Here is a 26722-nt window from a genome sequence, read left to right as displayed (position 1 = left end):
TTCTGTCTGTAACTGACCTTATTGACAATAAAAGTATTTTAAATGTATATACCTGTATTTTTAAACACCAACGTTTTCATTATATGACTATACGGTCTTAACTGTACATTCAGCATGTAATATTTAGTGGTTGTTGGTCCAAAAGCAGCGGTTAAGGCAAATTATTTAAAGCCTAGTATGATAAAGGAAATACATTTACCTGTATTTTTATTGTCCAGCGATCATTCAGCAATAAGGCTGAATTCATTATTACCGGCAGTCCTGTCTTTTCTGCGTAAGTACAGAACACTTGTGACCTTTCTCCCTCTTTGTGTACACAGGGCTTGTGTGTGACGTGTTTGCTTTGTATTTTCCCCACACCTTCATTTAGGCCTCAATTTGGAACATTAGCTTTCTGGATGAATGTGTCCAACTTAAAATAACCTTGGATATGCTACTGCCTGGTTTTCCACTCACTACGTCAGGAAGCTTGAGCTTGATAAGAGATTTGTTTTGTTGGGTTAGTACATGTTTTCAACTCAGAACCAGACTGGAGAATGATGAATTGACCAGCAAAGGTTGAAATCCGTCCTGGATATGTTTTCTGTTGAATGCGTTGTCAATAAGAGGTCGGAATTCAAAATGTCAGTCTTTCGACTGCCTGAGTTTTCCTGACTAATTTATGAAGGCGGGGAAAACAGCATCCATCAATAGTGGATGGAGATGCATGACTTGGATAAGTGGACAGTCTCAGGAACCCAAGTATCTCAAAAACAAAAAAATAACTTTGGGAGTAAACCCAACATCTTGCCATCTTTAATAATGCCAGCAATACTGTTCTATCCATCCACTGGGGAAGGAAGAAAAATAGATAGATAAATTTTATACCCCAACAATTATTTAATAAAACAGTGATAAACCTCCAAGTGTTTTCCATGGAGAATAGGTGTTGGTTCCACCCAAAAAATTCAGCATGTAGGTAAATGCCGTGGGTGCCGAACAAACCTAAGCGGGAGTTGAATCAAAATGTCACCCGTGCAGTCAATTAGTTGCCATCAACAATGATTTCACCAGTCAGCACATTTCTTGACAATCACCTACAGTCAATTTATTTATTGATATGTCTTCCTTATTATTGACCAAGGTAATAGTTTGGTTAATTCTGTCGAGCATTTCATTTTGGCAACATTGAGCATTCACTTTTGAGAAAATATAGTGTCTTTGTGAACTAAAATAAACGTTGTTGTCAAACTATATATTTTTTGCTGTAGTTGCATGCTTTTGCCATTCCCCATTGTGCTAGGTCAGCGTCGCTTCTAATTGTGGCAGGCAGTCTATAGTGGACAGTATCTGCTGCAAAGGCCCCACAGCTGCAGTTCTAAGTGGTGTTGATCTAATCCACACAACCTCTTCCTTATCTCATCTCTTCTATTCATGGAAGCCAACCCAAGTGTGGCACATCCTAGGCTAATGATATAAATCTAATTAGAGAATGGTTTGAGCATCCCCCTGGCTCCTTTTATAATAATGTATTTTCTTTGGCTTCCTGTCCCCTTGAGACAGTGATTAGGTCTGTGCTCTGTCACTTTTGCTCTTGTAGACACGACATCACTTTTAGACTGCTGCCAGGGTCTCTCAGTGTCATTTCTTTTGTTTCAGGCAGTAATAAAATAAAAACAGGTACCTGTTATGGGTCTTTGAAATCCATTATTTGCTGGCTGCTTTGTTGAAGGCAGGGTAAATGTTTTGACGGTGTTTCTGGGGTAACCTGAAAGTGTCACAAGACTGCAACCAAGCAGCTGATCCCTTGCTTAGTTTTTCCCATAGTTTGTGTGTGAGTGTGCGCACATGTGTGTACATGTATGTATGTGTGTGTGCATGCACGCCATGCGTGGGTGTGTCTACTCTAAATATATATTTTTTAAATTCCATCAAGGAGGTTAGTTTAGTTATGCTTTTAGCTTCTTTAAACGGAGTTCCTGAAAGGATGGCTGGATGTGTGTTTATGGGAGAATTGAGTTTTGCAGGCACCAGCGCTGTTTGAAATATGTTGCTAAAGGTTTTCATGATATCTCAGTTTTTTTATATTCATAAATAAACGTGCATACATATCTATTGTACTGTACAGTCATTCGTCCAATGAAAAAATACTGATGTGAACACTTTATGAACAGGACAAAATATGCACCTCCTTTTTGTTTGTTTTTGTCTTTTTAAAGTTTGATTCCGCCCAGTGTAAACAGCTGGGGCAGGCTTTCGTTGCCTTTCGGTAATACTACCCGAGTGTGACCGCAATCTCTGGGTGTGAACATTTTATGTGCATTTTTTTGCATCCTGCTGCAATGTCAAAATGAGAACAATGGAATATAGTTTTTTTTCTCTCTAGCTCACAAGTCATGAGCATATACTTACAGTAATTTCTGGACTATAAGCCGCTACCTTTTTCACTTGCATTCAAACCTGCGGCTTATACAAAGGTGCGGCTTATCCATCAAATCACAAGGGGGCGCACTATAAAGGCAGAGCAAAACAAACCAAGTGAGCCCAAATACAGTAGGAGAGACAGAACGAGAGCGAGACAATTTGTGCCCTCGTTATGGAAAAGAAAGTAGCGGGAACCCGGTGTGGTAACATTAAAACACCTGCGGCTTACAGTCGCATATATGTGTAACAAACTCGAGTATTCACCCAAATTTAGCTAGTGCAGCTTATAGTCAGGTGCGCCTTATAGTCCATAAATTACTGTAATAGTAGTAATTTTAAATATTCCAGTATTATCACATGGCCTGACTGACTTCAATAAATGGGCCTTTGAATGGTTGAGAAAATTCTTTGTGGTCTTTTAAGAATTGTTTTTGAGTCCAACTGTATTATTTCATCCTTGTTGTTTCAGACAAATTCAACACTTATGTGACTCTGAAGGTGCAGAATGTCAAAAGCACGACAATCACCGTGCGAGGGGATCAGCCTTCCTGGGAACAAGATTTCATGTTGTAAGTACATGAACTTGGAAGATATTCAACGTTATGTTTTATGCTGTATGTCTACTCAAAATTGCAGTCTTCTGTGTATTTTGAGTAAACTGTGACTTTGTTATTCCTCCTTGTTATTCAACTGTTTACTTTCCTCATCGCACATCGTGAAAGGTACCCATAGTGATCAGAGAGCTATATGAGTGCCAGTGTTTGTTGTTCCACACCCTCTAATACCAGTAACCGGAGTTTGTGTTCATTGAAATCCAACACGTGAAGACCTGACTCATATAAAATCAAATACATGATGATGTCAGATATACAGAACTCTGATGTTATGTGTTGCACACGTCATAGGGATGGGTGATAATTTTATATCAATATTTATCATGACTCATAACAGTTTGGTTGTTGATTTTGTTTACTTGGCCAAATACTGATTGTAGAAGATTTGTATAGCGAATTTAAACGAGAGCCTGCTAGTTCAAATTCATATCCTTGCATGACTGATTTATTCCGCTATCTTGTTTGAGCACATGATACAAAAAGCCTTTATCCCTGCACCTGGACACCATGGGAACCCCCCCACCCCCTCCCCCAACCCAACCCTGTGCTTTTTGTCAATTAGCTGTTCATTTTGATTATCTCTCTCATCTTTCTTTTGATTGGACCAGAGCGAGCTGTAAACTACCACAGATGAGAGTATGCAAATGCTCTTGTTATGCGGCTCCCGTTTGAAAATGAATGTCCAATTTCATTGCAGCCATCAGACTATATTTGAACCCTTTGAATAGTGAGGGCTAATGTAAAACAAGGCAGGGATGGATTTGACTAATACAGTGGTTCTTAACCTTGGTGGAGGTATTGAACCCCGCCAGTTTCCTATGTTTATTTACTGAACCCTACCGGTATGATTTTTCCCCTCCTTCAAATTAGTTTCCCTTAGTGCAGCTAATTTTGTGGAAATTGAAATTATTATTTTATTGTTTTCCACAGTGAGATCAACCGGTTGGATCTTGGGCTCATTGTTGAGGTGTGGAACAAAGGTCTCATCTGGGACACCATGGTGGGGACAGCCTGGATCCCTTTGAAACGTATTCAACAATCAGAGGAGGTTAGAATGTGAATAGCCATACATAATAAAAGTCTAAGACATTTCACATATTTTTGGTTAAACATAGTCTACTCTACACAATGCATTATCCAAATGCAGTGTCAGACCTACAGAATGTAAGATAATAAAGTTGTCTTCTCTTTGGACTTAAGAGATCCTCTTCAAAAATCCAAAGCTCTCATTTTCTAAATGCACTTTTCGTCATTGCAATTTATTTTTTTTTATTTTTTTTGCTTTATCATCTTGGAGAGTTATTCAGTACTTACTGTAAATTGCTGTTGCCTCCAAGTCGTAATGTAAAATAAACTATGTGTTGCTTACAGGAAATTTTTCTGGCATGATGGCATAGTTGCATTGTACTGCAGGGTGTGTCGGGCTGGGAATCCACAGCTCTAAACTTATATAAACATGTATAAGATGCATACTGCATTTTAAAGTGCTAGAGAAATTACAATATCCCTGATGCACACTGTGTCGGTTACGTCTAGTTTACAAAAACTGTAAGTGATAGTCACAGAGTTGGTTAATTCATGCTTTCAGATGCTTCCTGAATTTTGAAATGTTCTGACTGATTTTTGTTAAATGTCCTTCTCAATCCCAAATTGCAGGAAGGTCAAGGTCAATGGCTTCTCCTAGATGCAGAGGTCCTGATTAAAGCAGATGAGATATACGGCACCAAAAACCCGACCCCTCATCGACTCTTACTGGACACTCGCTTTGAACTGCCTTTTGGTGAGATAATCAATTTCAAGTCATCTTCTTGTGGACTTTGGTTTTCATACATTTCTTTAATCTTATTTTTTCTTAATCGCTTAAATTCAATTTCATCCTTCATTTATTCTGTGGCATTTTTTTTATCATTATTAGATATTCCAAAATACTTTGACACTGCAGAACGTGGATATTGTAATATAGGTAGAACCCTTGCTATTCGTGTTAACCTGGAGCAAATCAGTCATGACCCACAGAATCTTAGTGGACTGAAATGTCAGCAGCTGGTATTGAAGTTGCCTGTGGCATGACTCACAGATTGAGGACGTCATCATGCAACCTGGTGCCCTTCTCACTAATACAGGAATATGTAGTGTCAACCTAACGTAACCATTTAAACAGTGGCATCATATTGCCTTTTTTGTCTTCCATGGAGGTTTCCTCTCCATTGGCTTGACAGTAAATATTTTACTTTTGTATGGGTGATTAATTTCAACTTGTCTGGCTCAATTATTTTGATCCAAAGGTCTTGTCTGGTGACTCTTCTTCCCCGAGAGAAGCACCTTTAAGGTTGCAGGAGGACATGGTGGCTTTGTGCCATTAAAGCTATGTAGCAGGAATTCTTTAAATGTCTCTCCTATGTGTGTAACTGTGTAGGTGTTAATGTCTGCTAGTGTGCTGAGCAAAGTCGAATCCTTTTGAAAGGTTATCTGATAATAGAGGATAATTTTCTCTTAATGGAAGGTAATCATACCCTTAAAGTTAATACGTTTGGGAAATGCTTAGGTTACATTTTAAAGTTTATAAATGTAACTAAAAACATACAATGCTGCTTAGAGAGGTGCATTAATTCATACGGCCTCATATGCCATATTGCCATATAAAGTACTTTATAAAATACTTTATAAAGTACTCACGAGTCAATTTTATTCAGATCACATTCAAATTTTTGAGCTTATACGAGTTGATAACTGGTAAAAACTGCTTTGTCTCATTTTTGTATTATGACATTTTTTCTCATCCCATAGACAGTTAACTGTTTAGCTGAGTATTTTTCAGATAATTTGAATGGTACAAAATCAAATACAGTGTCATAGGCATTTCAAGTATATCTGCAGGTGAGACATTTGTGATTTCATAACTAATTGTGACAATCACAAACTAACGCATTTTCATTTCCTGACTTGTAAACCACTCATATAAAACGAAATCAACGCTGGTGTATTATGTGGTGTTCTGGAATATTCCACTCAAAATAAAAGGTTACCTTTTTTGTGCATTTTGCCACTAGATATCCCAGAAAATGAGGCACAGTACTGGACAGACAAACTGGAACAAATCAATTCCATGGAAATCCATGATGAGGTAGGACATTGTGAATAGGTTTAAATATAAATTAGTCCATTTTAGAAAATGACAAAAAATTGCATGATGGTTGTCATCCAGGTGCCTATCACTATTTACTACTTTTGTGTACTTTTGTACTGACAAATATGCTTGTTATTGTGTTTGTCTCACTTGCAGTACACACTTCACGACGACATTGACAGCCATCCATTGCCTCCCACAGCTTCCCAGTGCTGTGAGTAATCTCTACTTTTAGCCTCTAGATGGAGTCATTTCTCAGATTTTCTCATTCCACAGGCTTTAACATGCATTTGTTCTTCCCTACCTGGGGGATTTATTTCTCTTCATGGACACATGTTGTTGTTATTCTTAAAATCGTTTGTCAAGGTTTATTACTAAAACCAATTCATTCCTATCAGCCTCATGACATTGTTAAAGGTTTCCGTGTCAGTTTGATAGCTGAAGTCTTTACAGCCATTGGTAGGTATTAACAATGCTTTCAGTATAAGTAAATAACACAAAGACACCAAAATATTTCATTTTCACTTCCCCTATCTCCTTGATTTCACCACTTACTTGTTATATTTGCACTTTCACCAGGCAACTATTTTGGATGGGCTGACTCACTCAGTATGTAAAAGAAACACTTAATTGAAACTCCCATAGCCAATCCTCAGTGCCCTGTGCATGCCTTAATTCCATATTCCCCGTGAACATTTTGTCCATATACAGTGGATGTAAAAAGTGTACACACTACTACTCAAATGCTAGAATTTTGTGATATAAAAAAATGGTGGGACATTATGATCCATCCATCAATTTTATATACGCTTGTCCTCATTGGTTAATTCTGAACATAGCCACATCCAGTTGTAATGGGGTGTGCACACTTGTGCAACCACATCACCGTAGTTGGGTTTTTTTTTCCCCTTGAAAGTTTGTATATATTTCCCAAATGCGTTGTACAATGATAGTGGTTTTTATTTATTTATTTATTGACGATTTATCTTGATCAAATTTTTTATATTACAAGAACCTGACTTTTAAACAGGGGTGTGTAGACTTTTCATGTCCACTGTACATTGATTACTTGTGTAAGTGTTAGTATTTCCGTTTTACACCGGCCTTTCCTTACTACTACAATGCCCTTATTCCCATCCTTGTCATATACCTTTCCTACTTTGTGCTGGTTAAATAGATAATTACATTCATGCAATTACTGTTTTATAGAATCTCTGTCTTACCCATCCATTTTCTACCACTAAACACATTGAGGGCAGTTAAAGCCTATACAACCTGTTGGCAATCTGAAGTTATTGTGTTGCTTTGATACCTTCATATATAGAAGGAATTTCAAGAAAACTTGTCAAAAGATGGGTGATAAAGACTTGCCATTATACAAAAAAATATTGTACTTGTGTTTCAGGTAATAAGATGTTTCCTTTTGTTGCAGCTTTGGATGACCAGGACAGTGCAGTAGATGACCGGGATAGCGACTACCGCAGCGAGACTAGTAATAGTTTGCCGCCACGTTACCATACAACAGCTCAACCCAACTCTTCCGTGCACCAATATCCCATTGGGCCTCGGTCGCACCACCACCTAGACTCATGCACTGACTCCTTACACAGTTTTGAACTGGAATACCGAGACCAGAGAAGCAGGTACACTTGACTCATTCAACCAAACAAAAGCCAAGAACATTTCTACTGGCATCTACTTTGACTTTATATGTGTTAAAAATGTTTTAAAGGAATTGCTAGATTAGAGTGGAACTCCCCAAACATTTTTGACCTGCAAGTATGTTCAAACGTATGCACAAGTACGTTCAAACATACTCGCAAATACGTTTGAACGTACTTGTAGGCTAAATGCTATAAACATAGCATTATTTCCCTTAATTACTTGCACATTTGTGAGTGGAAAAAAAAGCTTTTTTTAAATATTTGGGGCACATTATAACAATTCGCTCCTAAATCAAGTCAAAAACATTGTTCATTCGTAACTTGTATTATTTATATTTATTATTTTTATTATTTATTTATTATGTTTGCAATGCCTGATTTAGATTTTGCATTTTTCCCCATAATGCAATGCGCAAGTAAAACTACGTGGCATTATGGGAAAAATAAGCTATGTTTGTAGCATTTAGCCTACAAATATGTTCAAACTTACTCTCGAGTATGTTTAAAACATTTTTTTTTTTTTAGTACCGGTATGTTCGAATGTACTCGCCTGTCAAAAATGTTTACTCCACATTGGCAGTTCCATGCTTCTGAATTACTGTGCAATAACAATACTTTTTCTAACAATTCTTTAAACCAGCCTTGTGCATCAGTTGGTGTAATCTATACTAATTCTATTTAAAAGATTAATACAGGTAGTTTTGTTTTTTGCATCAGAACCTGTCATCACTTTTGCATTAAATGTTTGTTTCATTTTTAAAACTGACAAACATATTTTCTTTGCTTGCTTTGTTTCTTGTTCTGCTTCTTCTTTTCTGTTCTTTTCTCTTTCCCTCCTTCCTAATGTTTTCGTTAAAATATAATCACTTCAAACTAAATTAGATCACTTAATGAAAAAGGACGAGTCAGAATTATACCTGTAGATTCTGGCATGGGTTGTGACGAATGGGAAAGCAAATACAAAAGGCGAGGAAAGCCTCAGCTGAGTGACTTTTTAGATGATCAAGAAAATACTGCTCAAAAGGCAAAGCCTTACCTTGAACCAACAATCTCAGCCCTTCAAAATACTCAGCAAATTGGTTGTGTGCCTGGAATCTATCCTGAAGTCTATGACACGATAGATCGCCGAAGAAAGAAAAAAATCCGAGACACAGGAGGTTTTCTCAATAGAGAGACACACAAATTGGGCAAAGAGGCTTTCCCCCCAGATCTTGGGATGCTCTGTGTTGAAAGAGGGGATATGTTCATGATGCAGGAAGAGGGGCAGCGCATGACATCCTGTCCCCAGCAATACCAAAATGGCCTTCTTTATAGGACAAGAATGTGGGCTAAAAATGAGCTGGATGTCACCTTAGAAAATTATGTGGCTTACAAAAAGGAGCAAGATACCAGGATGCAATCACTGTATGATTTTGATTCTATGTATTCTGGAGACCATCACGATTGTTTTCAAGATTTTGATGATGTTCCTTTTTCTGCAGAAGAAATGCCCACAATAATTACAAGACGCAATCGAGACAAAACTTTCTCCTATGGTAGCGACATGGACGATTATCAGGGTCTTCAGGAAAAGTGCAGAAAACCTAAAACTGGTAGATGGGTACCTGAAGCAGTGCTTTCACCTGTAGAAGAACCTAGCGACGAATATGTTGACCCAATGGATGAGCTACAGTGTCTAGTTGAAACTGTTTCTGAATATCTTGCTGAGAAAGAAGAGGAAATTAGCAAATATGGTTCTCTTCCTAAATCAAGCAAATCAAGGCTATCATCTCAAGGAAGCAACAAAACAGATTCTACTGGAGATGACCACAACAGTTTAAGGGATCCTAGAGGAGAAAGTCAATCACACACGCCCTCTGGAATTTCAGGTGTAAAAAATGCTATGAGCTCCTTATTCAGTAATCTAACAGACAAAGTTGGTGGGGGACCCAAACAGTCTGCCGTTGATACCAAACCATCTACTGTGCATCCGCCACAGTCTGGCATAACAAAACTGCTGTCCTTTATTCCTAAATCCAACAGCTCTACTCCTGTAGCTGTTGTATCTCCTGTAGAAATGTCCCCTGAAAATGTGTTCACTTTGCCTTCACAACCATCCTGCAAGTTACAAAGTGAAGATGACAGAGCTTGTGCAAGTACTCCTGGTGTAATGGCTCACAAGCTGGGAGTTGGAACCAAACCTCAAGCTCCAGGAAAGTCGGTTTTGGAAAAGTTAAATCCTTTAAAGCTGTTTTCATCAGGAGATGTTAATAACTCAGATGAACATAAAGAACAGCCAAAGCCAACATCTTATCATAGTGATTCACATTTTGATCAGAATATTGTTTATCAAGATAAACCTCCTATGCAAGGCAAACCAAACAAAGACAGTGCATCTTTTACTGGCTCTGCAAAACCTAATGGTGAAGTACAATCAGAAAGCACCAATTTCTTCAATCTAAGAAAGTCAATTAGTTCACTAATCACGCCTTTCCCCCACATCCCAGCTCACGAAGCATCACCTGTGGCAGTATATCCAATATTTAGATCATCTGAGGAGCCAGTACTTGAGAAACAATTTAATGATCCATTATCAAATACTAAGCTTAAACCACCTTCGGTATCCTCTGAAAATGTCTCAACTCGGGAACAACGAAAAACAGAAGGAGGGGTGTTTTCTGGATTTTTGAAGTTCACATCCAGCGAAGATGTATTTACCCTTGGAAATCCAAAGAATCCAGAGCAATCACGGCAACAATCAACTTCTGTATCCTCCAATGCCTTTTCGCAAAAATCTGCCACACTACAGAAAAGCACAGAAAAAGGATGGTTCTCTAGCATTTTTAGCCCTTCTTATGCACCCCCTGGCTCAACCCCTAATACTAATACTAACCCTCCATATCAGAAGCACAATGTGTCACCCAGCTCACATCCAGAACATGCATCAAATCTGAAAACAACGGAAACACATAATCGGATGCAACAGCAAGCTCCAAATCAAAGTTTTTTGTCAGGGTTTTTTAAGGGGAGCGCCCTTGAAGATTCCTCTATGAGCTGTACTCAGACGAAGCAAGTACAAATGCTTGATACAAGTGGTGACCTGTCAGACAATATGCTACAGCAGGTTTCACGTAATATCCAACCGACCAAAAGTAGTGTTTCCCCAGATATCTCTATTCACATCCCCCCACAACAACAAACATCATCAAAGAGAGGAGGGCTTCTCTCTGGTTTACTGAGGTTTTCATCAACAGAAAACGTAGCACAAAACGCATGCCTTTCCGAAGATGAACACAGTACTTCCGGTGAAGCTAAGCAAAAAACGTTAGCTGGGTTGCTAACATTTGCATCAGAAGAGAGAGATTTGAGCTGCCCATCAGTTCAAAAGCAAAACTATGTTCAATGCAATTTGACCCAGCTTGACATGCAAAGCCCAAATCAAGGAAGAGACCTCAACAATCAAACAGCAAGACAAAATGCCCAACAGGAAACAAGTAAGTCAAGGTTTCCTCGACAACGAACGGTTCCAGTTAAGCAACTGCCATCCAAACAAGATGGTCTCTTTTCAGGTCTTTTTAAATTTGCGTCTGCTGATAGCATAAACACACAACACCCCTCATCAAGCCAACCTCATGGCATTGTCCAAAGTATAGCAAGCATTGAACAAGCTCAAGAAAGAAACATTCAAAAGTCAGAACAAAATCAACCACAAGATCAGTCAAAAGAAAATATTCAAGCAGGTGGTTCTTTTAAAACATTGAAGTCCTCCACACCAAAAAAGATTCACCAACATTCCAAAATGCTGGTGACACAGCAACCGATTGTGGAAAATAGCCAAGAGAAAGAGACAGCAAATCAATCTGGAATGCTCTCAGATTTGTTTAACAAGTTAACAAAACCATCTAAGCACCATGACACAACCTGTCATACCTCAATAGAGCAACTGTTACCTCAAAAGGATCACAAATATGCAGTCCAAAATAAGACATCACCACAGGCACTGCCACATTTGAAAAATAGTCAGAAATCTTCACAAACCTACACTAACAGTGAGACGAAAACACTACAAAATGCACAGCAAAGCTTTTTTTCTGTAGTTGAAAATGTTCCCATGGAATCTATTGGCCATCCACAGCATGATGTATCAAGCCAGAGTACCGGGGAATCTTATCCCTCATCTAGATTGACGATGCATTCTGGGAGAAATGTCAGCCAAATTAATAGTCCAAATTATTTATTTCCAAAACCAAGCAGGCACGATTTCAAAAGTGCACCTGTGTCAATTGATTCAGATAGTCTAGACTTAAGAACATCAATGACTTTTGCCAGATCACTTCAGAGTCATGCAACATACTCATCATTGAGTGCCGGTAATTTACCTCAATTATATTGCTCTCACTCTTATGCAAATTGCTCAGTAAAGACCGTTCAACCATATTTTTGTGGAAGCATGCCCTCATTGTGTGAACCAACAATCCAAAACATTTATTATGGACAACTTTCTCCTTATCAAATAAGTCCCTCCTATGATGAAAACCAGTGGATCCATGGAAGTACAATATGGCAGCAGTTTCAGAATGAATCTTTGAATTCTCAATTCCAAGGAGAGGACTCCGGTTATGCTCAGAGCTATGAAAATGTGTCATTGCAAGCGGTTCCTCTTGGCTACAGTACTCCAAAGGTCAATAAGCCACTTACTTCATCTACCACCTGGCAAGGTGATATTTGTCATGATGACAAAATTGAGCCGTATTGTTTTAGTGAGAACAGGAATGAGTGTTCTTACCCACAGAAATTCTGGAATAGCCATGAAGAGCTAGGAAACCTACAGCATTCATCCAGTGAACAGGGAATCTTGAACTTAACAACTAAACCCAGTACAGCAACACTGGGGAAATGGCATTCATGTAATGACAGCAGCACTTACAGCTTGAATGGAATTGCATATCATGAAGGTTATTATGAGGAGACTGCACCGAGCTTGTCTTACTCGGCTAACTGGCACCATGGTATAGATAATAACATGACCCAGCTAAGTCATTCTAATTTCAGTCAGTTGAAATATTCAAAATATCCCTCAAATGTGAATCATGACATGGATGATTCAATATACCTGGAAGAAACAGAATGGTATCAGCAGTGGCTTGCACTTTTGGAGCAAGGAATGTGGTGGCCAGCTGAAGATGGTGACTGTGGTTACTTTGTTTATACTGACCATGAGTACATTTATGCCTTGCTCACAGATTCAGCGGGTGAATATGTTTATGCATGTGCTCCTGAAGATAATTCTTTGGGAAATACACAAGCATGTAATAGCTTTCCCAGTGCTGTGCTTTTCAATGAAATGGTTTTAGTGTGTGGCTTCAAAATCCCACTATATAATGAGGATGAGCTTCTGTGGTTGCCTGGTCAAGATCTCAATGAATCTCAACTTCTTAATGCCCCTTTAGATTTGTCTGCTGCGTACAGAAAAGGAAATCAGATCATGAACCTAAATCTTGAGCAGTTTGCTCAAATGTTTGAAAATTCCTTTTTGTCACCAGAGCAGCAAGGTGTAGATTTCACTTCTTACACATTAAACAAAGTTCGTATGGATCCAAGGCAACCCAACTGCATGTCAGAAGATCAATGCAAGTATGTCATTGACCTTTCCTGTCATAATAAAGACAATCAGGGACAATCATGTCCTCAGTGGAATAGCCAAGTAAATAGAACATTTCTTGCTCAAAAGGTTGCCGTTTCCTTGAATTCTTCTGCGTCTGCAAGAACGAATCAGCAGATACTTTACAACTGTTACCAGCCTAGCCAACAACGTCATCCATCCACTGGTGTTACTGTGAAACATGTTGATGATGTGTCAGAAGAAGACTGGAGGAAGAGAGTGGCTCCAGGAGATGCACAACCAAATCGTCAGGCCAGAAAGATTTCGTCCCTAATCTCATCTGTTGTGGGCAAAAGTACTACAGTTCAATCAATCAAAACTAGCTTATCGTCCAGTAATCAAAGGGCTCCTGATCATGCAGCTGATAAACATTCTAAAAATGTGTTTTCGTCTGGCTTACAAAGTTTGAAGGCAAAGATCATCAAAGAAGACAGTACATCGGAAAGTCCCACAAAATATCTGCCCGCATTTTCAACAACAAATCAAGTGACCAATCCCCCAAAACAATCTCATACCAATTCACAGAAACCTAGATTGCCACGACAGACCCCAACAGAAATTGCAAAAGTGCCATTGGGATCCAAAGAATCTCAAATTAAAGAGGGGCTCCCTCAACTTGTCACTGATACACCAGTGGATATAACGGTTGAAAAAATCTCTGAGCAACCAGGGTTCATGAACTTTCTCAAATCTGCAGTTGGAATAGAGGAACCCAAGCAAGAGTCACAGAAGGTTTCACAGACTCTGACATCTGTGAATCAGCAAAACAAAACTGGAAACGCTGCTTCTATACAAGCAAGTGCTGGCACAGATAAAGAGCCTACAGGAGTATCAAATATATTTGGATCAATTAGCAGCTTATTTAATACGGACCCCTCTCCACCACAGAAAAAGGATATACCCAGGCAAACCACAGCCAGACCTAAGGGTATACAGAGACAACAAACACTGAACCAAAGTGGTACACCTGGGCCAGAAAAAGGCCTTTCCCAAAAATCTGAAGCATTGTGTTCCACTGCCAAGGGCACTGTTGTAACCCAGTCGGAACCTGCATCAATTGCTGGACAGACACAAGAAAACAAAACAAAATCCTCTGGTGGACTGTTTGGATTTTCAATTGGAGAAATTCTAACAGGAACAACAGCAGCAACACATTCTGGACCTACAACTCAAACAACCAAATCATCTACAGCGCCACAAGAAGAGTCATTCGGTAAAAGTTTATTCTCAGTGTTAACTGGCTCAAATCCAGCACAATCTACACCTAGCACTGGGCCTTCTCAAGCAAATGCACCAAACACCACTCCACATTATCCGCAAATCGAACAATCTGGTAAAGGTTTATTAACAATGTTTGGGGGCTCACAGTCCTCATCCCCTCCTTCTCAAACAGAGACCAAGGATGACGTGCCACAACAGAAAAATGATCTTCCGAAAGATCAGCAGACATCAGGGTTCTTTTCATTGTTTGGTGGTACAAATACTCAACAGTCTCAATCTCAAACCTCTCTTCTAGGGGGAATCATTTCTCGATCGTCAAGCTCAACCGAAAACCCAGTGAAGGGTCTGTTTTCAATATTTAGCGATCCTAGTCCCCCTCCAGCCCAGTCCCCAACGACCTCATCTGCACATCAAAAAATAGCTCAACCACAAGCCCAACAACAAAAAGGTGCCCAAACACAGTCAAAACACCAGCCTCAAACACAAGAGCAACATGCCACATCTGTCCTGGGTGGGATATTGGGTGGGTTGTCTACCTCAAGTGAAGGTCCCAAAAAATCATTGTTCTCCATGTTTAGTTCCCCCAATTCCTCGCAAACACTATCCAAAGAACCTCGTAAAACCGTACCCTCTGTTGTGTCAGACTTTGGAGCACCTACACAGTCAACTCCTAAATTGTCACCTACCGTTACTTCTGCTAGCAAAGAGCCACCACAGTCTTTCCAAAGCACATCTGTGTCCAGCATTGTCATTCAAGAACATATGAGTGAAGTTTCAAATGAACATTCAGGAAGGAATGAAACAATGGACACAAGAGAACTCCAGTCTATTACTAGGAATACAACTTTGCATCAAACCACTTCAAGTTCTGCTTCTGAAGTTAAATGCACCGATATTTCACCAACAGAACCAAATTCTGAATGTATAGCTGTTCCAAAGAAAATAACCACAAATAGTACACTTGAAGATCTTCCTCCCCTTGAGAAACCAACAGCTATAGACCATTTGTCTATGGTCAAGGAACCAGATCAGGCATCTTCAAAAACAGAATTCATTTCAGACAATCCAGTAAAAGGCTTGCTTTCATTATTTTCGGGGCCTATTAGTGAAACTACTAGTGACAGCCAAAAAGGTCCAGCTCCTACATTGAAAACGCCAACAGAGCCTAAAGATGCGCAAGCTAAAAGTATATTTTCTGTGTTTGGAACCTCCTCGCCTCGACCCGGATCTCAGTCTGGAGGTTCTCTATTAGGGGCTATGTTTGGAGGCTCTTCACCCCAAACATCTAGTCCTCAACCTGTAGGATCATTACTAGGTGGTTTATTTGGAGGGCCTAGTCAGCAGTCTACTGTGCAGACTGCACCCACAAAGAATGGGGGTTCTGTTCCTCAGACAGCAGGAACTCAAGCAGGGGAATCCTTAATTGGAGGCTTATTTGGTGGGTCTGCTACTCGGACAGGTGGATCTCAGACTGGAGGGTCTATCTTAGCTGGCATATTCGGAGCTCCAGCAGCGTCAACCACAGCAACACAGGCTAGTGGGGTATTAGGTGGACTATTTGGTGGGGCTAGCACACAAACTATTGTACCTGAAAGGAGTAGCTCTGTAGTGGGAGGTATTCTGGGAACATCAGCTACTGCACAGACACCTCAAAATTTACCTGAAGCCTTAATCCCAGCTGAATTGCCTGATAAAAGTTTGCTTTCAACGTTTGAAGATTCTGTTTTACCTGCGTCATCCACACCCACAGCTACACAAAAGTTAAATGATAGCAATAAAACCACTACTCTTTCTGAACCTACTTTAAGTGCATCTTTCATACAAAAAACATTTCATGACAATAACACAGTCTCGGCTCCAGCTGGTCAAGAATCTTCTACAATTGCCATTGTCCCTCAAAGCGAAGAACAGCCAGAAACATTACAAAAAGCTGCCAGTACAGGCCTGCTTCCAGTAGAAGGCAACATAGATGACCATTGTGATAAAACAGTCAAAGCAGTCATAGCAGACAATGATGCTGAATATGAAACTACTATTCCAGTGCAAGAACCTGCAGGAACAACGATTACAATAGATAAGTTTACTCAAGATAAGCCACCACCTAATAATGAAGAAGAGATGGTACCCACATCCGTTGTTGAGGTACAACAAAAGACACCAGCGGCGGACAAATATGTTGGTAATTCATCAACGGATACAGTCACAGGCTTTATGTCCTCACTTTTTAAACCAATAGTGTCCACCGATGCAGCTCCTCAGCCTCAAGAGAGAAGCTCACTTTTTGGACTGGGAGGATCAGCATCCCAATCTGCTGCTAGCCAACCCGGAGCTTCACTACTCGGGAGTATTTTTGGAGGTTCTAACACTCAGTCAGGACCTCCCCACTCAGGTGGAAATGTATTCGGAAATTTAAACAAGGGGGCTGGTCCTCAGTCTGTACCCTCTCCTGGAGGGTCACTTTTTGGAATGTTCGGAGGACAATCCACTGCAAAGCCAAATGTTCCAAAGACTGGTGGGCCACTACTGGGCGGGCTATTTGGAGGGACTGCCACAGCAGCTCAGTCAGGTGGTTCTTTCCTCGGAGGAATGTTTGGCGGACTCACTGCCCAGACTGCAGGATCACAGACAACGGCAACTCCTGGGGGTAATGGTGGGGCTACATTAAGAGGAATGGGACAGCAGCCAAAGCCACCTGAATCACTGCCAAGTGAACAGGAGCCAAAAACTATTACTACCCCACAACCGCATGTCACACGTGACAATTTGGCACCAAATGGTACCCTGACAGATTCAAATAAAGTGGTGGACTCTAATAAAACAGATTGCACTCAGGAGAAATCTAGCATCATGACAAGTAATAGTGTAGTGTCACATGAGACTGCTCTTCCAGACACAAATATTACCACAAGTAAAGGTGATCTCATTGCTCAAATAGATGGCATTAAAAAGGAAATGTCAACTGTTGAGGAAAATGTCATTCTTGAAAAACCCATCCTCACTAAGGAACAGGCTACATGTGAAGATGACAAATCTGTCCCAAAAAATAATACAGCTCTCCCTGTTGATAATTTGCAAAAAGAAGCATCTCAAACTACAACATTGTTCGGTTTCATATCAACACCGAGTGATGCAGGAAAATCACTTGGATCTTTATTTTCGCCAGCAATGACATCTGCTGCTTCAGCAGGTCCTCAAACAGAAGCATGCAGTTCTCTTTTTTCAGGATTAAAAACATTATCTGGAGGCTTATTTCAAGAGGAAAAAACTACTACTCCTTCAATATTTCGGACAAAGATGGGATTTCCCTGGCAAACAGAGCCACAAAAGCAAGCTGCTCCCCAAGTAATAACATCTCAACCAAAGAATATTAGCAAGCCAACAAGTGGTGAAACACACCAGGTGCAAAATGTTTCCACATCTGATGCCTCAAAAACTGATTTGGTAGGTTCCAAAGACGAGGTAGCCAAACCGCAGATATGCATTTCCACCCCTGAACTAGATTCCTCAGCCTCCTTGACCTTAAAAGATACCAAAATGCTTGTAGAAACAAACCCTTCTGCAGGTACTACCAATGAAGAACCGTTGGACAACCCATCTAAGAGGGATCTATTGAATACAAAAAGGCTAGTAAAAGCATTATAAATGGCATTGTTCCTTACCATTTATGATGCAATTACACCCCCCCCCCCCAAAATAAATAAATTAATTAATTAAAGTTTCAGCTTTCCAACCCTCCCTACTCCCTACTACTAGCCTTTGTTTCATTGTACAGTAAATATCCATTCATATCATTATAAAACATGATTCCAAGTTCAAACACATATTACTTCATTTAGTGTTTGTGAACAGTATAATATGAGCCCCAGAGGTAACTCGGAAGAAAAAAAAAGTCGTCACGCTACCTCACAAATATTGTGAGAGAATGCAAAGTTAAAATTTCTTCTTCTTTTTCTTCTTCTATTTTAATTATTTCCTGTCACCTTAGGGTTAGTATAAAATATTCTGTAACCTATTTATAATAGGCCACAGTTACTTGCTATTTAATTGTTTAATTTTACATTTTATTTTTTTACTAGTGTTACTAGCCCGTGAATTTTGTCGCATTGATTCAGCAAGGTTTATGAATAATCGGCTACTTTAGGCCTTAATTTGGCTACCATTTTCTACTAGTATTAGCATATGTTACTTTGCAACACTCTAAAATGAATAGTTAAAAAAAACATTTGAAGCACTGTGTATTGATACATCTTTCATTAATTGTGCTTATTGCTTGAAAATATTAGAGGACAAAATCAACCATAAATTTACATACGTTTTCTATTGCAATTGTTTCTTATCATTTATTATAAACTGACGTTCATCTCTTTATGGGCTTCTATAGAATTGCTTACGCAAACAAAAGGTTTCTGTCTCATATCATTTGCTGTTAATTGCTTGCTGCTTCTTTACATAAAATGTGTTTGAGCATGGAAATGTGTTTTGTTTTTCATATTCATAATCCATAGTATATGTGCATCAGTTTGGTTTTGCGTTTTCCTATTTCATTTGTGTGCATTTTTGTTTATACCACTTGTGTATAAATATAATATACTCGTTAATATTAATAATTAACTCTCAAGTTCAGATTTATAATTACACAGACATATACAAATGATACATTAATTGCACATATGCATATTTCATTCTCAATGAATTAATAATGATTACTTAAGTATGAGTTATAGAATATTCTAGAATTTCAACATTACATCTACTGCATAACATCTACATCTGTAAGATCAAACTTAGATGCATGTGCTAATGTATCTTTAATTTTCATATTTCAATATTTTCCAACATGCCACAATCTCCCTTCAAGGTTTGGTATCTTTTTAGGTTGTGTGTTGTGCATATATACACAACACATGTTTTAGTATTTAGAAAGATTATTAAGCAAGCCAAGCAAAATAGACCATGATAAAGTAGGATATCAAATAATTGTTAGTAGATCAGTGGGGCTCACTCATCACAACTTTGTTCCAAATTCATTTATTTGGCCATTGTTTGAACAACATTGAAAATCTGTACTTAACATGCTTAAAAAATAGAAATAAAAAATCCCCACTTATCTAACTCAGCTAGAAAAGCTAGATTCAAAATATGCAGAAATCGCAAAATATTATTTAGAAATAATTTTGATTTGCTCAAAATAATTCTGAAACTCATTATTTCTCTCTTTTTATCAAATTTAGTCCAGCAGAAAGTAGTCACCTTGGGTCATCAGGAAACCTGAGTCAGACCAGCTCTCAACTGAGTGAGATCGGTCACGAAAGCACTGGAGGGTCAGAAATCGAAGAATCCTTCCACTCCTATCACAGCACGAGCTTCTATCCCTCCACAAATGGACATGTCACAACAAATGGGCAGTCTCTTGTTGGTGAGAAGGTTACACCTCAGCCGTCCTTCGACACGAGAAAAAGCTTGCAAAATGAAACTCCAACAGAGAACATGTCTAAGCTTCAAAGGTACAGATTTCTTTAACAAAAATGTCTTACGAATACCTAAAAAACACACTTGTTTTGTAATATCTCTCAGTGATGCTCATAAATTCATGTGTCCTAGGTTTCATGATGAAGGGCCACCATTACCATTTTCTCCATCCAGAGTTCGTTGGCTGAAGGCTATCAATAAAGTCAGAGTTCAGCTACGAGAGGTATGCAGTTTTTTCCCCCTCATGTTCTCCTTAAAGTTATCAGTATGTTATCATTCTTACATCATTATTCATACTGGAAGTAGGTTATACTTTTTCTTTAATCCATTTTCTATACTTGTATATGAATATATATACTACATATATTACTCATAATTTCTCAAGGGAAAATTCAAGCACTCACTTTTCTATATAGCCACACATATCTGTAAACAAATACAGTGCAGCTCAGCCTCTGGCTAGCGGGTGTCAAGGCTAATGATATGCTTTTCGTAGTGTGTCAAATGCAGGTCAACATGAATATCAGTGCAGCACGGAGAGAGCAAAAACACTAAAAAGTGATCTTCTTGTTCTAATATCATAGTAATTCAGAATGTTCATGCTGATACTGTTGCACTGTTGTCTGCATCGTTGATTTTGTTTATTTACTGAAAAGACAAAGAGAGAGAGAGAGAGATCAGTGGCAAGATAACTACATTTTGGCTTCAATTTTGATATTTTCATTTCACTATAAGAAGTTGTCATGTTCATCCTCAGTTTCTTAATAATCTGAAATGCATTGTGAACGTTTGGGCATACATAGTAGTATGTTTAAAAAATATTATTACATAAATCTTTGCCAAGGCCGTTTTTGAACAATACACTTTTATATAACTGGAATAAATGTGGGTTGTGACTTGGCAGGTAAAAAAAAAAACCTACAGTATATAAATAGATTGTATTGTACTCCAATTATGGCATCATCAAAATTAAATTACAAATAATACAGTGAGACATGATGAAGCTAAGAATCGACACACGTACCGCCTCAAATCATCTTTGTGGTGAATTGCGCTGCCAGAGGGAGTGAGAAAGCAGAGAGAGCATGCAAAAGGGGGGGTTGGGATAGCAACATTATCATGTGATGCTTCCCCTCATTTGTCTAACTTAACACTCCAGTGGTACCAATGAGGAACCTCAGTCATCAACAAGTTAAAGAATTTTCTTGAAATCAGGCACAGCACAAATTCATTGTACACCTGTGGAGGATACAGTCACATCAATTAAATGAATTAGGCGTGACGATGCTGATTGTGATTCTTCTTCGTTTTATTTTCCCTCTCCTACTACAAGGTAAGATTTTGTATTAATTTTTTTATATATATGTATTTTTTACAGCTATATAGCTAAATTCAGTAATAGAAGATATGTATTACTGAATGAGACATGTTTTATTTATTATCTGTAGCATGTTAATTGTTACTGTTTAATACAGTGTAAGCTGTTATTTTTAGGCTGTAGACAGAACATTGGTCAGCAGAACATGAATCAATGGACATGTACATTAATTAGCATTCAAAATTTGATATGCTTAAGTAAGTTTGCTAATTGAAAATAAATATATAATGCAGTCAAATAAATATATATGTTTTTACTTTTGTGCTGAACAGTGTTAACTGTGGTATCTAGAAAGGGTTGGACCAGAGCAATCCGGTAGAGCAGCTGGTTTAGTTGAAACAGGACATGGCAAAAAGAACAGAGATTTGACCTGTCTAATCTAATTGCTGTCTTCCCAAAGTGTTGCAATTACAGCGATCAAAGCAGCTGCGTGCAAGTTGTTAGCCTTATAGACAGAGTAGCTGTACACTGCAGGGAAGAATATTGTATATTGTCTACACTAGGGTTTCTTTTGTTAGTTTGTTTAAATGTCATGACCCTAATTTGGTAAAGCTAAGCTTGTTGATGATGAACAAAACAGCTAACAGCATCTGACTTAATATGACGACACAATTACATTGACTCATTTTGGTTCATAATCTTAAGTTTGGGAATCCTGTTCTATGCAGTCCAATAAACCAATTATAACATTAAATTTAAATGAATAATAATAAAAAAGTATGGCTTTAATTTATATTTTCTTAAGGAAAAGTAATTTTATTTTTGCTATCAAGTGATTCAGAGTCTATTTTTGCCAATAATCATAAAACTAATTCTCTTTTTTCTGATATTGCCAGATACCAGAAGATGATTGGTTTCACCAATCTGAGGGTTTATTACTGGGGAATCAACTTATTTTTTTCCTATAAATGGAAATACCTAATCAAGAGTGTTACTTTGAGATGTTCCCCAAAGGACGCCTCGATGGACAAGATGAGCACATACAGGAAGTGTATGTACTTCCGCAATCAACCATGGTGCAACAAGAAGAAAACTATAGACTGGAGTCCAATCAACTAAACAGCTGTTCTGATTGTGAATCTGGGGTTTCTGCTGTGGCGCATGCTAAACCCCAGATGATTAAAATGATCCATAATGAAGATACTAAACAGGATGAGGAGCAAGGCTCTAATAATGTAGTGGATCATATCCTGAAAGAGCTTAAAGGCATAAATAAGATCCAGGAGGAAATATCAGACCTAAGGCAGTATCTAACATCTGTACGAGGCTCAGTGGATGAAGTGTCTTGTTGTGTTGATGCAGCGCTAACCGAAATTGGAGAGTTATACTCTGGAGCTTCAGCTGCACCTCACTGTAATCCAGTTTCTCAAACTCACACAACCAGGCGAGGAAGCCTAGGAAGACAGAACGCTGTAACGTCACCTGTCATGAGAAACATTACTCAACTGTCTGATTGGAATAAACATGGAGATATTTCTGAGGGTTTACCATCTCACGGAGCTTCCAAGCAATTGACTGTCAGTCAAATTACCCACCAGTCGAACCAACAGCCAATCCAAGAGAATGCATTGCAAAGCTCAAATGTACAGGTGGTTTGTGCTTCAAAACAAGAGCTTTTATGTCTTCATCAAACCCAAGAAAACTACCAAAGCAACCACTCTTTGTCATCATGTCACTGCTCAGATACAGGAATTATTTGTCTTGACCCGGAGAAGGGCAGGTGGCCTTCTGATTATCAACAGTTCAGTATGTGTGAAGAGGGTGGTTGGAGTGAGGGTGAAATATCCTGTGCAAACAGTGAACTACATGTTTGGGACTACTGTTGTACAGAGACACAAAGCAGCACACCAGTTCATTCTTCACACACTAGTTCCGAACACCTCTCGTTACTTTTTGGAATTCCTTACAACTCTCTGTCATGTTCTCCTAGTTTGTACAACAGAAGCCAAAGACTACAGAAGGATGAAAAAGATTTGGCATGCGTGTGTCCCGTTAAGTACCCCTACTCACAGAGTTCTGGGTATGACAACATGGATCCCTGTGCAAATGTAGAGGGCATGTGTTCCTCCGTAAGTGGGAGTTACTCCACTGCATTGCTGACAGACTGTGATGGTAGCTGCCTGGATCCTCATTCACTGTGCGATGATGATCCATCATCTGGTGGCACTCTTGAACTGGGATCAGCAGAGAGTTTGGATAGGGACTGGACAGATCACAACATCTCAAGAGATGATGGAGGAGAATCTATTTCACAACATTCTGTAGAAATTTCTTCCAGAGTAGGTTTTGATATTACAACTTTTAGCAAGGCTGTACTCAGTTTCAGGTCTTCTTTAAAGGGGGCTTTGAAAAACTTTGATGGGTGCAAACCTGACGATTTTCAAAGTGATATCACAGAAGCATCTCCGTCCCTGATTACACACACAGATGAAGCGACAGAGGCGATCATCACTGCCTGTCATACAGAGGGAGTGTCCAGCAATCACACTTCATGTATCCCCACCAAGGATGACAGTGGGGCCTCAGCCTGCATGGATTATGGCGAGAGATTTGAGAAACAGTCATGTTCAGCTCAAGCATTACATCAAGAGGCTGACCACTCTCTGTCAACTGTAACTAACAAAAGTGATACAGACATTTTACCAAGCAAAGAAGACTGCCAAACTAATTCGGAAATGCCTGGGCTTTATCTTAAGCCACATTATTGCCCAGTGGTGCAGGTTGAAAGTCCATTGGATGCATTGCCCAGTTCAGATGAAGTATCCTTCAATTCTCCTCGTGAAAACAACATTGTTGAGGAGATTGGAAAACCTATTGATGCCAATCACAAAGCACGCATAGCTAATTTCCAGCTCATTCTTAGAGAAAAGAGGCAGACTCAGCAGAGGCTGTCCCAGTCTACTCAAGGTTCTCAGGAGTCTTCTGGATCTCAAGGTTCTCAAGGATTCCGATCTCAGGAGAAGTATATTATAGGTATTTATCTATCTATCTACACTCTCACCAATATTGATTTTAAATAATTATAATGGGATTTTCATTGCTTTCTTCACAGAGGCGGTGCAAGAAGAACATCAGGTTACTCCAGTTCTATCACCTCCGTATTAAAATTAAAGGATTTTTTGTTTGTGCGCTGTATGTTTTTATTTTTACACAGATGTGGGCATTCCGTCACTATTGACAGACTGTCCGTCACTGACAGATGCCCGTCTTTCTGACAAATGACAAGAAGCTTTAAAAATAAAAAATAAAAAAAGACGGCCTAAGCCTTGACGGAAGTGTATTTTTGTTCGTCAGTGACTGATGCCTGTTTTTCTGATGAGTGGTGGACTGACGGACTGATGGAGATTATTGCCTGAATGCCCACCTTTGTCTGTCGGTCCTGAAATAGTGGTGATGACAGAAGTGCGGTTAAAGTCAAATGATGAACTGACAATTTCAGTTTGGATTGGCTTAAAAAAAATTACACACTGACGACGATGACGGAGGGTTGCACAAACAGCTGACAAATGACAGACTAGCAAAATTTTGTAAAATGCCTACCTCTGTTTTTACCATTAACTTTTGACTCTGCAAAGATGGATGCATAACACTGTACAAGGTCGTTATTTTGAATTGAAAGTGTGGAATCATTTTGGTGACTGTGAAGGATTAATTTATGTTTGATAAAATGTTTCAACAAATGTCTAGTTTGTGTAGATGTCTTTCATTATTTATTTCATCATTAAACGTATCCCTGTGTGTGAAAAAAAAAAAAAAAAAAAGTATGCTTAAACTCAGTTGCATTTCTTTTTTTCATGATATTCCTGCTAAAATCAGAAAGGTGAAACTCAACCTTATGCACGTTTCATTACTGTTCTCACCTCAGAAATTAATTGGATGCTGTGGTCTTCGTAAATAGTCTAATTTCAATTTGTTTTTAATCTTGCAGGTTTGTCATGATGAACCCAGTGTAAGACAGGCCTGGGTAAAACCAGGGTAAGTCAAACAGTGATGGAAAATTGTGGTTTCTTCACATACATTTCTGTGAATTTTATTTATATATATTTTTGTGTGTTGTGCATTGGGTTTTAGAGTTTTGCTGTATTTCTATACAAAAAAACTATACATTCGTAAAATTGTTTATATATATATTTATTTATGTATTTAGTTATTTATTTATTTGTCTGAAAGCAGTGGTGTACCAGGGCTTTATGGGATTGACAGCATGCCAGACCTTCGTAAAAAGAAGCCAATCGCCTTGGTTAGCGATGTGGTGAGTAGAAGCATATTTCTGTTGTATGTATGTGTATGTATATGTTGTGTATATATACTGTACATGTTGTTCTTTTGAGTGCATGGTTTTTGTGAGTTCATCTTTCTATTTGGGAAACCACCACTTTTGTCACAACTTAAATAGCTGCGACTTAAGTGGTGGGGTTTTGGGATTGATTAGAGTGTTAACATTGAAACGCATATGAAAGCAAGCTGCTAATTGTTCTCTCCCTCCTCTCTTAAACCTGAAACTATTCCCCACAACTCTCTTGAATGCATTCTCTCTGCCTGGTCAGGCTATGGTAAGTTCTTAGAATCCAGTAAAATATCAAGTTGGATAAACAAAACACTACTTGCCTCAAACTATAATAACTGCAGCATGTTTTTTTCTCTTTAATTGGAGATTTTTTAAGTATGTGTATATATATATATATATATATATATATATATATATATATATATATATATATATATATATATATATATATATATTTTTTTTTTTTTTTTTTTTTTAATGCATGCATCTTTCCTATATCTAAAGAATTTTCTACAAATAATTCCACTCCTCTGCACATATGCAAACTTGTTGGTAGCCTTATTTTAAAAAATTAAAATAGTTCAGAATGTCAGAAAGCTTGGTCTCAGCAACAGGTGAGTATAATAGCTCAAAATTCACAGCGTGTGTCATGCTATATAAGCCACTATAACACAATTTAGCAATAATAAAAGTGATTTAAAAGATGCATACTTTCCAATTAACAAAATGCCCTGTAGTCCACAAGTTGCTTCATGTCCCAAATACCAATTGCTTTGTAATTAAAAATAAAATGTACTGTTTCTGTCAGTAATGTTCAACATGAAACACCAATGCCACATAGTGGCGGGAAATTACCTCAACACAAATCTATGACTTGATGTTTGTTGATATAACTGTTTACTATATATATTTTAACT

The 26722-nt window shown here is 38.6% G+C and overlaps 1 protein-coding gene across 14 annotated transcripts in view; it reads left to right on the top strand.

Annotated features, from left to right (window-relative positions):
- The window catches only part of unc13bb (unc-13 homolog Bb (C. elegans)), a 52442-nt gene that overhangs the window by 6918 nt on the left and 18802 nt on the right, over nt 1-26722 (top strand). For 4 of the 14 annotated variants that reach the window (XM_086096166.1, XM_086096165.1, XM_086096164.1 and 1 more), the window contains exons 1-5: nt 12666-18293; nt 19902-20174; nt 20272-20362; nt 25446-25492; nt 25688-25769. In XM_086096166.1, coding sequence (XP_085952292.1) covers nt 12811-18293; nt 19902-20174; nt 20272-20362; nt 25446-25492; nt 25688-25769 — 5976 coding nt within the window. In that variant the 5' untranslated portion in view covers nt 12666-12810. Of the gene's footprint in view, nt 1-2872; nt 2973-3947; nt 4066-4673; nt 4798-6067; nt 6142-6300; nt 6359-6723; nt 6754-7576; nt 7788-8690; nt 18294-19901; nt 20175-20271; nt 20363-20382; nt 24491-24569; nt 24593-25445; nt 25493-25687; nt 26141-26722 lie in introns of those variants that run through there. The other 10 variants (XM_086096176.1, XM_086096174.1, XM_086096175.1 and 7 more) reach the window with 9 other exon arrangements.

The sequence above is a fragment of the Leptonotus elevatus genome, chromosome 15, assembly GCF_054856555.1.
Source record: "Leptonotus elevatus isolate MCC_2025b chromosome 15, RoL_Lele_1.0, whole genome shotgun sequence".
Classification (NCBI taxonomy): Eukaryota; Metazoa; Chordata; class Actinopteri; order Syngnathiformes; family Syngnathidae; genus Leptonotus; species Leptonotus elevatus.
This window is presented reverse-complemented; position numbering and strand designations above follow the sequence as displayed.